This window comes from Delphinapterus leucas, chromosome 3 (genome assembly GCF_059928025.1).
Source record: "Delphinapterus leucas isolate spDelLeu-1000000601 "Yukka" chromosome 3, BTC_Dleu_Yukka2, whole genome shotgun sequence".
Taxonomy (NCBI): Eukaryota; Metazoa; Chordata; class Mammalia; order Artiodactyla; family Monodontidae; genus Delphinapterus; species Delphinapterus leucas.
In genome coordinates, this window is record NC_143131.1 from 44,272,334 (window position 1) to 44,287,720 (window position 15,387).

At 37.0% G+C, this 15,387-nt stretch overlaps 1 protein-coding gene across 10 annotated transcripts in view; it reads right to left on the reverse strand.

The window, feature by feature from the left end:
* The window catches only part of PLPP1 (phospholipid phosphatase 1), a 116,294-nt gene that overhangs the window by 67,750 nt on the left and 33,157 nt on the right, over positions 1-15,387 (reverse strand). For 7 of the 10 annotated variants that reach the window (XR_016392648.1, XR_016392647.1, XM_089908859.1 and 4 more), the window contains one exon: positions 12,311-12,465. The exons of the other annotated variants lie outside the window; for them this stretch is intronic. Coding sequence is in view for 4 of the 7 variants with exons in the window: in XM_089908859.1 (XP_089764985.1) it covers positions 12,311-12,465 (155 nt within the window). In the remaining 3 variants the exon portion in view is untranslated. Of the gene's footprint in view, positions 1-12,310; positions 12,466-15,387 lie in introns of those variants that run through there. 10 annotated transcript variants of the gene reach the window in all.

The window sequence follows — 15,387 nt, forward strand, 5'->3', positions numbered from 1 at the left end:
TTGATGCACTCAACAACTTGGATAGATCTCAAGGGTATAACTCCAAGGGGAAAAAAAGTCAATTTAAAAAGGATAAATACTGTATGAATCCATTTATATAACATACTTGATAGAATTATAGTAGGTATAGTAGAGAGTAGGTTAGTGGTTGCCAAGGGTTAGGGATTGGGGGAGGATGTGACACAGAGAGATGGTAGGAGGGAGTTTTCATAAGGTGATGAACAATTCTGAACCCTGACTGTGGTAATGGTTACATGAATCTATACAAGTGATAAATTTCACAGAATTATACACATACACAAAAAGAGTGCATGTAAAAACTGGTGATATCTGAATAAGGTCTGTATCCTGGTTAACAGTACTGATGATTTAACCATTGTTATGTAAGATGTCATCTTTGGGGGGAGCTGTGTGATGGGTACATGGGAACTCTGAACTATTTTTTCAACTTCTATGAGTCTACAATTTTTTCAAAATAAAACATTTCTAAATGTTTTATTATGGTGCTGAGAGATTCAAGTAAGACTGAAGAGCACTGGATTTAACAACTTGGAAATTGCTGGTGATTGACAGGAACTATTTGCATAAAGGTGGTGATTATAGAGTAGAATGCTTAAAATTCAGATTATGGAGGGGTTTAAGTTATTAGAAATGGCATCAACTAGGATATACATGGGAGGTAAATGGCTGAGGCAGACAAAGGACAGGATCTCTGAGGTAGAAAAGTTAAGGGAACTGAAAATTTCTTATTAAACTGGAGGGGGAAGAGCAGTTTATTCTTAAAAAATTCCCAAGGAAGCTACTGAAGTATATCAAGTACAATAAACGACCATGCATTCTTCTAGAGTTGCTTTAAGGTCCAGAGAAAAGCATATTTAAGCCCAAAATGAGCAGTAAAGATAGACAATGAGAAAAGATCAGGGAAAGAAGTACAAGCAAAGCATTAGACTCCTGCATAAATGATTGATAACTGGAAGTGCCTTTCTCCAAAGTATAATACCAAAGTGGTTTACTATACTGGGAGTTAAATCAGTGAACTCTCTTCTTAAGAACAAGGACAGGGCTTCCCTGGTGGCGCAGTGGTTGAAAGTCCGCCTGCCGATGCAGGGGACACGGGTTCGTGCCCCGGTCCGGGAAGATCCCACATGCCGCGGAGTGGCTAGGCCCGTGAGCCATGGCCACTGAGCCTGCGCGTCCAGAGCCTGTGCTCTGCAACGGGAGAGGCCACAACAGTGAGAGGCCCGTGTACCGCAAAAAAAAAAAAAAGAACAAGGACAGACTTTGAGATAGGTTAGGTGTTGGCATCAATGAAACAAACCCTCTTCTCATGGCTTTCTGATAAACCAAAAAGCATCCTTTTTATAGTTAGAGAAATATATATGAACAGAACATTGCATAATGTCATACTGAATTTCAGGAGTAGAGCTAAGAAACAAGATTCAAATTCAGATTTTCCCTCAACGAGTCTAGATCATGATTCAGAAATTCTTCTAGGTGATAAAGTCAACCTAGACAGATAAGCTCCACTACATGCTTTGGTGGCTGCTATCACACTAACCCAAGTTTCCCACCACTCTTCTCTAATCTAATCTTCACCACCTAGACTCAAATTCACAACTTTTAACTGATAAAAGAAAACCAAAACAAAAGAGTTTACTGGATTTACCTACTTTCCATCAAAATAGGCCCACACCACACTGAAAACAATAAGGGACTGTCAAAAAGAATGTGAACAACAGAGGATGCAGACTTGGTGGGGTTAAAATCCCAACTTGGCCTCTTAGTAGCTATAAAAGAGAAATACCTGCCAACCTCAGAGAGTTGTTATGAGGAAAGAATCTATAACACAGAAGCACCTCAGACACAAAAGACACTCAATAAATGATAGAACAAACACAGCCTTCCATTTACCATATATGCAAAAATTCTAAACCAATGAGTACCCAATTATAATCTTTTCTTAGAGAGTAAACAAAATTTTACAGTAAACAAAATGGGTGCCTTTGCAGTTGTTCTTTCCATCTCCTTGTCCAGTGATTTTTCTTACTGGGTCCCACAAAGCAGTTACTCTCCACATTGGAAACAGGAAATCTGCTGCTAAAATTACACAAGGGCATACTCCCCCAAGTTACAGAGAAATTAACTTGTCAAAAATTTCATTTTTTCTCTCAAATTTTGATAGCTTCTAAAAGGATGCCTTTAAGTGTATCAGAAGATTAATACTCAAGTATAAGAATATATTCGATTGAAAACATATACAATCCCACATATTCTACCAAGAAAATCAGTGAATCACTAGACCATTCTCCCCACTCTTATTGTCCTGCCAGTGACCTCTGCTTATATTTCCCTAGATTTAACAAGATCCCAAATCTAACCTCCTCTCACACTCACCCAGACCTCTAAGCCAAGACAGCCTTCGGAAAGTCTGATTAAAAAGATTCCTCACTGCTGTTACCTACCCTGATGCCAGAGATGCAGTAACTGGGACCTGCCTTCTGAAAGTAGGTTACCTTTCTGAACCACACTCTGAACTGGTGTTGACTGTCTGTAGTCCAAAAACAGGTGTAAAAACACAAAAATTTTTCTTTCTACAAGTAAACAGAATTTCATTTCTTGTCGTGTTAGAAACACAGGTTCATGATAAAGCAGTAAACTGCCATTTTTTAAATGCTATCTTGTTCTCATTCTAAATATGGAAGCTTAAAGATAATTGACAGAAATGGTGGAGACTCTTTTAAAATTCTTATTTAAAGATGGAGCCCACAATAATTTGGCTAGAGTACAATATTAAAGCCAGATATGAAATATAAGCTATTTGTAGCTACAGGGAAACACCAAAATGTTCTTTACAGGATAATATTTTTGCTCATACTTCACAGTTACTGAATAAGGTAATATTCAAAAATCACTGTACTGCATTGGACATGTTCATCTTTTATGGCTTACATCACTAACCCTGCACTCCAATCACAAATGAGTTCGTTTCACATAAACAGTTCTAAGCCTACACTTTTAACCATAGGTCCTGCTTCTCAACCAAAACTAAACTTAGGATTTTCAAATATTTGTTTAAAGTAACCACATAACATGACTAAGAAATAAATAATTTTAAATCAGCTTTCATTAAAAGGCCCATAATCCCTTATTCTAAAACCCAAAGCCCTCAAAATCCTAGTTCTTTCATGACATTTGGCACCAAAGCCTAACCTGAACTTATCTAATGGCAAAACTTAACCTGAACAAATGAAGGAATGACCCCAGCCTTTATTTACCCCACTTATTTTTACTAGTCTTATTTCACTACATAAAAATTAGTGTCTTTGATTACAAGGTACTGTCCTAGACCCTGCTGAGGGCATTACATAAGGTGTATGAATCATATAACCTTTCAAAAATTCAGAAAGTTCTGGCTCCAAGAGTTCCGGGTAATGGACTGTGAACCTGTACTTAGATAAAATCTTCACTGTTAAAAGATGCTAAACTCAACCTATTATTTTTCAGAAAGCCAAAAAATTTGTAATGTATTATATAGATCTACTACATAATAAAACTTGAAATGGTAATGGTCCCTTACATAAAATGAACTAAATATATCCCACACATATATTTTCTTAATTATAGGACTATAACAAGATTTCAGTTGCCTGGTTTTTTTTTTCATTATAAAAACTGAAAGCTTGCGCTGAAGTTTTAAGTACTATCATGTTTTCTAAATTTAAGTCTTCACTAGATATTAAGTCTTATAAGTTAAAAGTATTTTATTTACTTAACTATCAACCAATTTTGCACTTTTCCTTTGGCAAGAACCAATGATCTCAAGGCAAAACAAATACTCTCATAAAATGAGTTAACAAATAGATAAATTATATGAAGCAAAGCCCTGAAATTTTACTCTTTACATCTTATCAAGTAATCCTATTCCTAGCAATGAATGTATAAATTATTCACTATGAGGATAATCATCATTACTAATATTATTTAGACAAAGAGCACTGACATCTCACCAGACTTTGTGAGCAAATTTTTTTTCTTTTCAAAATTTTTAACATTAATACACTTTATTTCTTAAATTTTAGGTTTATTAAAAAAACTGAGCAGAGAGTAAAAGATACACTCCCTCTCCATAACTACCACCCTTAATTTCCTCTATTACGAACAATTTTCATTGGTATGGTATATTTGTTATAACTGATGAACCAATATAGATACATTATTATTAACTCCATAGTTTACATTACGGGCTATTCTTCATGTTGTACAGTTCTATAGGTTTTGACAAATACATAATGTCATGCATCCATCATTACCATATCATACAGAATAGTTTCACTTCCCTAAAAATCCTCTGTACCCCAACTGTTCATTCCTCCTCTGTCCTCCAACCCCTAGTAACCACTGATCTTTTTACTATCTCCATAGTGTTGCCTTTTCCAGAATGTCATATGGCTGTAATCATACACTAGGTAGTCTTTTCAGATTGGCTTCTTTCATTTAGCAATATGTGTTTAAGGTTCTTCCATGTGTTTTTATGGCTAGATAGCTGATTTATTTTTAGCTGAATTATATTTCATTGTATGGATGTACCAGAGCTTATCCATTCACCTACTGAAGGACATCTCAGTCGCTTCCAAGCTTTGGCAATTATGAATAAAGCCGCTATAAACATCATGTGCTGGTTTTTATGTGGACATAAGTTTTCAACTCATTTGGGTAAATACCTAGGAGCTTCAATGCTAGGTCCTATGGTAAGACTATGTTTAGTTTTGTAAAAAACTGCCAGTATTACAAAGTGGCTTTACCATTTTACATTCCCACCAGCAATGACTGAGAACTTCTGTTGCTCCACATCCTCACAGCATTTGGTGTTGTCAGTGTTTCAAATTTTAGCCATTCTGGATACAAAAACAAGACCCATATATATGCTGTCTACAAGAGACCCACTTCAGACCTAGAGACACATACAGACTGAAAATGAGGGGATGGAAAAAGATATTCCATGCAAATGAAAGTCAAAAGAAAGCTGGAGTACCAATACTCATATCAGATAAAATAGACTTTAAAATAAAGAATGTTACAAGAGACAAGGAAGGACACTACATAATGATCAAGGGATCAATCCTAGAAGACGATATAAGAATTATATATGCACACAACATAGGAGCACCTCAATACATAAGGCAACTGCCAACAGCTATAAAAGAGGAAATCGACAGTAACACAGTAATAGTGCAGGAATTTAACACCTCACTTATACCAAAGGACAGATCATTCAAAGAAAAAATTAATAAGGAAACACAAGCTTTAAATGAAACAACAGACCAGGTATATTTAATTGATATTTATAGGACATTCCATCTAAAAATAGCAGATTACACTGTCCTCTCAAGTGCACATGGAACATTCTCCAGGATAGATCACATCTTGGGGCACAAGTCAAGCCTCAGTAAATTTAAGAAAATTGAAATATCAAGCATCTTCTCTGACCACAACGATTTGAGATTAGAAATCAAGAACCATAAACAAGACCAAAAGACAACCCTCAGAATGGAAGAAAATTTTTGCAAATGAAGCAACGGACAAAGGATTAATCTCCAAAATTTACAAGCAGCTCATGCAGCTCAATAACAAAAAAACAAACAACCCAATCCAAAAATGGGCAGAAGACCTAAATAGACATTTCTCCAAAGAAGATATACAGACTGCCAACAAATAAATGAAAGAATGCTCAACATCATTAAACACTAGAGAAATGCAAATCAAAACTACAATGAGATATCATCTCACACCACTTAGAATGGCCATCATCAAAAAATCTAGAAACAATAAGTGCTGGAGAGGGTGTGGGGAAAAAGGAACACTCTTGCAGTGCTGGTGGGAACGTGAATTGGTACAGCCACTATGGAGAACAGTATGGAGGTTCCTTAAAAAACTACAAATAGAACTACCATATGATCCAGCAATCCCACTACCGGGCATATACCCTGAGAAAACCATAATTCAAAAAGAGTCATGTACCAAAATGTTCATTGCAGCTCTATTTACAATAGCCAGGAGATGGAAACAACCTAAGTGTCCATCATCGGATGAATGGATAAAGAAGATGTGGCACATATATACAATGGAATATTACTCAGCCATAAAAAGAAATGAAATTGAGCTACTTCTAATGAGGTGGATGGACCTAGAGTCTGTCATACAGGGTGAAGTAAGTCAGAAAGAGAGAGACAAATACCGTACGCTAACACATATATATGGAATTTAAGAAAAAAAAATGTCATGAAGAACCTAGGGGTAAGACAGCAATAAAGACACAGACCTACTAGAGAATGGACTTGAGGATATGGGGAGGGGGAAGGGTAAGCTGTGACAAAGTGAGAGAGTGGCATGGACATATATACACTACCAAACGTAAAATAGATAGCTAGTGGGAAGCAGCCGCATAGCACAGGGAGATCAGCTCAGTGCTTTGTGACCACCTAGAGGGGTGGGATAGGGAGGGTGGGAAGGAGGGACACACAAGAGAGTAGAGATATGGGAACATATGTATAACTGATTCACTTTGTTATAAAGCAGAAACTAACACACCATTGTAAAGCAATTATACTCCAATAAAGATGTTAAAAAAAAAAAAGAAACATGAAGAAAAAAAAAGTTTTAGCCATTCTAATAGATGTGTAGAGGAATCTCACTGTTGTTTTAACTTACAATTCCCTAATGAAGTATGATATGGGGCATCTTTTCATATGCTTATTTTCCATTTGTATATCTTCTTCACTGAGGTGTCTATTCAGACCTTTTTGCCACTTTTTGATTGGGCTTTTTGTTGTGTTTCAAGAGTTCTTTCTATATTATGGACACAAGTCCTTTATCAGATATGTGTTTTATAAATATTTTCCCCCAGTGTGTAGCTTTACACAGAGCGGAAGTTTTTAATTTTAATTAAGTACAACTTATTATTTCTCTCATGGACCATGCTTCTGGCATTGTTATCTAACAATTCACTGCCAAATCTAAGCTGCAAATTTATTTTTAATTCCAAAAATGTTCAAGGAAACAATGTCACAAGTTCAACCAATTTATTAGGACCTAAAAAAGTAGAGTATATAATACCCCCAGCTAGAGTTTTCAAAATAGTATTTATGAAAGAGGAAAATAAACTTATGAAATATTAACACAAATGCCTTCACTTCACTTTTACCTAAAGTATGACAGATGACATTCCCAAAATAAGTTATACTGAGATACTCTGCCTTCAAACTCTTTGGTCCATAACAGAAAAACACAGATATTACCATGCTAGAATTTTCATGTATTCAGAGATGAAAGGTTTATTTAAATATATATATATATATTTGGCCTATTTTATAAAAAGGAATTAATGAAAAGATAAATTTGACCTTTTTCATATATTTTAACATAACTGCATATTAATCTCATCACATCCATCAAAAATATTTTTGTTTGGTCATTTTGCCAGTTCAATATTTAACAAATTAAAAAATTATGTCACTTCTGCTTGAAAAAGTGGCAGGGGTAGGGGTGTAACTCTGAGTGCAAGTTTAGATGCTCTGTAAAAGGACTTAATTCCTGGTGGGAGGCAAAATGAACATTTTAATTTCAATTATCTTTTTTTTAATAAATTTATTTATTTGTTTTTATTTTTGGCTGTATTAGGTCTTTGTTGCTGTGCACAGGTTTTCTCTAGTTGTGGTGAGCAGGGGCTACTCTTTATTGTCGTGCGTGGGCTTCTCGTCGTGGCTTCTCTGGTTGCAGAGCACGGGCTCTAGGCCTGTGGGCTTCAGTAGTTGTGGCACATGGGCTCAGTAGTTGTGGCACATGGACTCAGAAGTTGCGGCTCACAGGCTCTAGAGTGCAGGCTCAGCAGTTGTGGCACATGGGCTTAGTTGCTCCACAGCATGTGGGATCTTCCCGGGCCAGGGCTCGAACCCATGTCCCCTGCATTGGCAGGCAGATTCTTAACTGCTGCGCCACCAAGGAAGCCCTCAATTATCTTCTTATCACATATAATTCACTGATAAGGCTCACTTAGTAGAAAGAGATTTTAGGGCTTCTCAAAAATCAGAATTCCCATCCAGGAATAACATTTAACCCACTTAAATCCTGCAGATTTGTCAAGATACATGCAGTAGCAAAGTTAAAAGACAATGTCTAGTCATTTAATAGAGAGGTACTCAGTGTGTGAAGCAACAGCTCTTGACCACTTAACCTTAGCAAAGGCATTCCATAACATTCCCTGAAACTACTTTTAAAAAGAAGATTTTGGGACTTCCCTGCTGGCACAGTGGTTAAGAATCCTCCTGCCAATGCAGGGGACACAGGTTCGAGCCCTGGTCCAGGAAGATCCCACATGCCACGAAGCAACTAAGCCCATGCGCCACAACTACTGAGCCTGTGCTCTAGAGCCCACAAGCCACAACTACTGAGCCCATGCACCACAACTACTGAAGCCCACTCGCCTAGAGCCCGAGCTCCGCAACAAGAGAAGCCACCACAATGAGAAGCGTGCGTACTGCAATGAAGAGTAGCTCCCACTCGCTGCAACTAGAGAAGCCTGTGTGCAACAGACCCAATGCAGCCATAAATAAATAAATAAATAAATTTATTTATTTTTTAAAAAAAGAAGAAGATTTTATGAGCAGAAATTTTTTCCTATGAATCCTTTAAAAAGCCACAGCATTTAGGAAACCAGCAGTGGAATTCAGTAAGCTTGGCTAATGTGAAACTGAGCTTTAGTTTTCATTATTGGCAGTATATACTCAATATTTATATAACTTTTCTTTCCTTTAGGTTCATCCAATATACTAAAATTTATCAAAATATTTTCAAGCGTTCTGTAAAGTGGATGTACGACAAATACTTAATATACCAAATCTATACATTACCTCTTCCAACGGTAGTATAAAAAGCAGTTTTAAACAAAGAAAATGTTTGTGATTATAACAAATTACTTAAGGATGCATCTGGTACTACTTCATTTTGTGACAATTATATTAAAAAAGGGTGCTGGAATAAATGCTCATATGAACTGACTGAAGCAGTACTTTCCACAACAATGTAGACAAAAAATACAGCTCCACATCGGAATAAGTAAACAAGGAAATAAAACTTTTTTCCAACCTAAGAAATTAAGCTCCATAATACCATATTTCTTTCATTCCAGTAGACGCTCCCCCATATTTTAAGATATCTCTAATCAGGATATCTATTCAGTATGATAGTGTTCCATTTTTTTCCTGAAAAGCTATTTTAATGAGGTATCTGATATTAAGAGATGGCTTGGAAATCCAATATATTTCCAAAGAGTTAAGCTGAATTTTCATGGTAGTAATTATTATTAAACATAAGTGACAATCTTATTCCATTTCACATTTAGTATTTTTTCATTAAATTTTTCTATCTATATTTATTAAACACCTGTTACATACCAAGCAATGTGCTTGACACTAAGGATACAAGTGGAGCAAAACAGACCATTCTTACCCTAGCAAAGCTTATTGCCTTGCCCAATTGGGGGGAAACTGGGAAAAGGCAGCACGGCACTTATGTCAACATGGAAACAAAGGAGTTAAAGTATTCAAGTGTGGGCAATAGGGCATTTTGATACCAGCTTTCTGGACTAGTACAGGAAAGGGTGGCACGAGAGACTTGTCATGCCATAAAACCCAACAAACACCAATTTCCTCCTACAGTGCAGGACTCTTATGGCCACTTTTGCCATATATAACACTTTACTTATATATTACTTTACAGCTTATAAAAATAAACATATTACTAACCCATCCATTTTTTTTTCTTCATAGCAATTTTTTATTACCATTTAAGTAGCTACTCAAAAATTTAAAAAAAACTGGGCCTCATTTACCTCCTTTGGGACAGTCACCTAAAGAAATATGATTTTTCAAACTATATGCCAAAAACAAAGAACTTGAGAAAATCCATATATCCACAGTAAATGATCTCCCTCATCTTCCCAAATATTGCCGAATCTCAAACTTTAGAGATGCAGTATTATATAATAATTCAATCCCCAAAACTTATCCTGTATTGTCTTTTTCCTCAAACATTAACAAAGGAAGTAAAAGTGATTTTAAAAAAGTAATCTGAAAGCAATTAGAATACCAAAAATAGGGGAAAATATTTCTTCCAAGTTGTATTTTATCCTTTAAAACTGTGAATATTATCTACTTAATATAGCACACTAATAATACTTGTAGCAATAATCTACATAATAATCAATGCTAGAAAAATACTTGTGCTGAAATACAAAATCCTGGGGGTTTTTTTGTTGCATTCACACACACCACAACAGTGGAAAAGGATAATCCAAAGTCCATTACTCTAAATTTTGGTTTAAAAGGCTATTGACATTTCTGTGTTTTTTACAATAATCACCAAGAATGATGTCGCTAAAATCCCCAATCAAAAATGGGAGGGGCTTCCCTGGTGGCGCAGTGGTTGAGAGTCCACCGGCCGATGCAGGGACACGGGTTCGTGCCCTGGTCCGGGAAGATCCCACATGCTGCGGAGCAGCTGGGCCCGTGAGCCATGGCCGCTGAGCCTGCGCGTCCGGAGCCTGTGCTCCGCAACGGGAGAGTCCAGAACAGTGAGAGGCCCACGTACCGCAAAAAAAAAAAAAAAAGGGAGTAATCCACATCCTAGAGTAAGAGAATTTTAATAGGCAAACACTTCATACAATGGAGACATAACAGGATTTCAAATAACACATTTTTTAATGAACTTAGAGTAAAGGTTTTTTTGCACATTAAGGTATGTTTACATAAATGTTCTTCCATCTATCTATATGCTTTCCTGCACATTGTTTCATAAGGCTGGTGGCTAAAATAGAGGTTATCAGTTACCATGAAATTTACATCTTAGGAAAAATGTAAATATTTCCTTAAACTAACCCCAAATTTTCCTTCCATTTTACTCCTATAAAAGTGGCTTTAATCAAATTAGGATGCATAGACTGCATGTGGAAATATTTAATATATCTTGAAACATAACTAAATCCAAGTCCCCTTCACCTTCAGAATACTGTGCTAAATACATCACCAAAAAATAAAATAATAATTTGCTAGCCAAAAAAGGCAAATATGAACTGAACTCAGATATGAACTGAAAAACCAAAGAACAAGGCTATTATTCTTAGCCAATTTGGGGGCAAAACAGGGAAAGAAGCCAGTCTGTCCTACTGTGGAAATAAGGCTTCAGTTTGCTAAAACAATTTAAAAATGTAAGTCAACTATCTGGGGAAGGCAACTGACGAGAGACAAGTTGTCAAAAGAGAAGTATGGCATGATCTGCTGGACTCCCAAGACACTCAAGGAGGTAAATCTTTATTCTGCTTCTTCTCATCCATTTCCAACTCACAGAGAGAGACACAGGGCAAGGTGCAGGAATCCGAACCAAGGATAGAGAAAGTAAGCACAATATCTCAAGTGCCAACCTTAAGCTAGTTTGTGAAATTTAACCTAGAAGTAAACTGTCCAATTATTTAAAGTAATGAAACCCAATATTAACCTACAAACTGATGAATAGTACAACTTAAAAAACAGTGATATAGGGCTTCCCTGGTGGCGCAGTGGTTGAGAGTCCGCCTGCCGATGCAGGGGACGCGGGTTTGTGCCCCGGTCCAGGAAGATCCCACATGCCGCGGAGTGGCTGGGCCCGTGAGCCATGGCCGCTAAGCCTGCACGTCCGGAGCCTGTGCTCCGCAACGGGAGAGGCCGCAACAGTGAGATGCCCGCGTACCGTAAAAAAAAAAACAAAAAGAAAAGAAAGAAAAATAGTGATATAGTTTTGATATATTCTGAGGATCTTCTTTTGCATATGTATTTCTGATGAACTGTATTCTCAAATTTAACAAATAAATCTATCTCCGTTTTTGTGGCCTCAATTTCCACTTAACATGATAAAATAAGCATAATCTTAGTTTCAGCTCTGCCATAAAATAGCTTACTGGGCTTGAGCAAGTATCTGGGCCTAAGTTTCTTCACTTGTCTACTGAAAAGTGTTGATCCCAAATTACTTAAATGAACTCTTCATTCTAAAATAATCATTCTATAATTCTTTATGATGACATCAAGTTATTTGGGGCAATATCTCCCTTTAACTGGAGAAACACTCCCCTGGACTGAAGCAGTGGCTATATTCTTTAAGCAATCATTCACCACACCAACTCTGGTGACGACAGTACTATGGATTTACCCCCACCCCAATTCGATCACTTCATAAAACCTCCAGCACAACAAACCCATCACTACCTACTTATTCATTTACTTACACAGGAAATGGGTAAACCAAGCCCCACTGTGTTGAGGACAGTGGTTGTGACGGTACTGTCATGGTACGGATACTGGATGCTGTTGTCTTTACAGAAAAAGCCTCTCTGAAATGGATATATTTGGCCCAAATTTAGAACAGCCATAGGCATGGAAGCTGTTAGGGAAGGGAAAAAAAGACACACATGGTTAAATTCAATTCACTTCATTAGGAAGTAAAGTCTACTAAATGGGATGCAAATCTCAACCGTATTTTGCCCTTTCTGAAAAAGGATCACTATTCCATTACATCCAAGAGTAAAGACTGAGGAAACCATGCATCATTAGTTTGTCCACATCAGCCCCACCTTTATCAAGTTTAAATTCTCTTACTTGCCTTGACCTCTGATTTTAGGGACAATCAATAAAGGAAACCCCAAGGGAAGACAGCAACATTGGCCCGTGAAAAAATAAAGTTGAGAAAACAGGAAGGTTTTGTATTTTACATGTTGTTCGTAATTCATTTTTAACTGAATTGCTCGATACGTTAAATATGTTTAAGAAAAAAAGGCAAAACTCAGTAAATACATTTAATAATCAATAATACATCATAACAGCCAAATGCAGTCAAAGAGGGAAAAGATACAAAATTTTGTTTCATATTAAAATTTAAATTAATAGGGTTAGAAAAAATAGGAACTGTAAGTATATTTGATAATAAGAACAGAAATAAGTCCTTTGTTTTCCAAAGACAAATTAAAAATGGTTTTTATTAGCCCTGGTAAGGCTCCAAAATCACTTTAACAAGTTATACAGGAATAATGTTCATTTGAAAATTTTCACCCAAATAAAATGAAAGACCAAAGAGAAGTTAAATAACTGAAATTAGTAATTTCTTAGTATGTTTAAATTTACCACACTTTTAGGCTTTGTTTTATACAATTCAAACAGTCAAGCATCTACTTACTATATCCTTGATACTAGAGTATGTCAAACATAGAGGAGACAATTAGTGTAAAACGGGCACTCGGTTCAAGGGCCTAAATTGTACATGTAGCAACAGAAGGCATACTCAGGAAGCAGTTTCAAAAGTAATAATACTAAGACAGATTTTTGAGGGATGATGAAATTGTTCTATATCTTGATTGTGATGGTAATTCCACAACTCTAAGTATTTGTCAAAACTCACAGAACTGTACCAAAAAAAAAGTACATTTTACTGTATGTAAATGTTAAAAGGAGTATCATAAAAGAGAAAATATGACTAATTTCTAAAATGATATAAAAGGCCCTATAGGAATTCAGAGGTCAACGTGAACTGGAGTAGTTAGAAAAGACTATTAGGGCTTCCCTGGTGGGACAGTGGTTAAGAATCCGCCTGCCAAAGCAGGGGACACGGATTCGAGCCCTGGTCCAGGAAGATCCCACATGCCACAGAGCAGCTAAGCCAGTGCACCACAACTACTGAGCCTGCGCTCTAGAGCCCACAAGCCACAACTACTGAGCCCACGAGCCACAACTACTGAGCCCACATGCCACAACTACTGAAGCCCGCGTGCCTAGAGCCTGTGCTCTGCAACAAGAGAAGCCACCACAATGAGAAGCCCGCGCACCACAACGAAGAGTAGCCCCTGCCCGCCACAGCTGGAGAAAGCCCACGTGCAGCAACAAAGACCCAACATAGCCAAAAACAAATAAATACATTAACTAATATTTTAAAAAAGACTATTAAAGAACAGGCAACTGAGCTGAACTTGAAGCAGCAGGTAAATCATAGGCAATAGGGAGGGCCTCAAGGAGAGCATTTAGTGGTAGAGGGATGCAAGAGCAGCATGAGGTCACACCAACAAGAGTACAGAGAGAATGAGCAAGAAGTTTTCAAGGTACATAACATTTTATAGCGAACATGTACTGCGTGCTCACACATGCCAAGCACTAGGCTACACAGATTAACTCAATCCCTACCTCAACCTTGTGAAGTAGGTAACATCACTTCCCCCTTTTTTCACATAAAATTATTATGAGGCTTTAAGAAATGAGGAACCCTGCTGGAACTAGTAAGTAGTGGAACCAGGATTACAACACAGGCTATCTGTTCCTAGAGTCAGTGTATATATGATGTCTCCCATGGAGGCAAGTGATTTGCTAAATTAACAGAATTGTGACAAGGAAGATGATTTGGGTGAGGGGTACCTGTCCTTTGAAAAAGCTTATTCAGTATAAAATAGATGTTATGTTCATAATAAAAACTCAACGTTAATGAAACAAAATCTTCTTTTCTGCAGATTACTCTTAATTCCACAATTGTGTGGTTTTTAATGGGAGGAAGAGAACCTGAGATTTTGGGGTTTAACAAAAAGAATTATGTTTTTAAAATACTGGCCTAAGAAAGGACTTATCCTGTAGGAATAAATAAAATATCACTGTCCTCTTTTGCTCAGGGTTAGTAACACAGTAAAATAAGGGGTTTTTAAAAATTAACTTTAAAAAAAATTAGAAAGGGGAGCATTTAACACAGCTTTGAAATAATCTACTAATTAAGTGTTAAGTAGTATGTTGACAGGGAAAACAGAAAAGGACACATGAAAGAGTGTTTTGAATATGGAAATGACTCAATTTGAGGACTGGTCACAATTGTTGGAGGCAGATCTGAAGATGACACTTCAGACTTTGGGAATAGGGAGAATGATGGTCCCATTGACAAAAATGTGAAGTTGGGACAGGCAGCTGGTTTATGATGAAAGAAAATTAGTTGAGTATTGAAAATATTGCCTTTGGGGTAATCTGACACCTTAAATGCTCAGCCTCATCTTTCACTCTTCCCCATGTAGCTTACGGCTCCAATCACACTGAACCATTTGCTGTTGCCTGAACATACTATGTTTTCAAAACCTTAGGTACCTACATATATGTTCAGCCTTCTGTTGGGGATACCTGTCCCCTTGTTTCCCTTTCCCTGATAAGTAAGGCACTCCCTACTTATCTGCCCCATGGCACCTTGGACACACATCCATTACATAGTATTTTAAACTGCTTTTTGCATTTTGTCAGCAACTTGAGGACAAAGACCATAACATTCTTGTATCCTTCGGACCAGGCA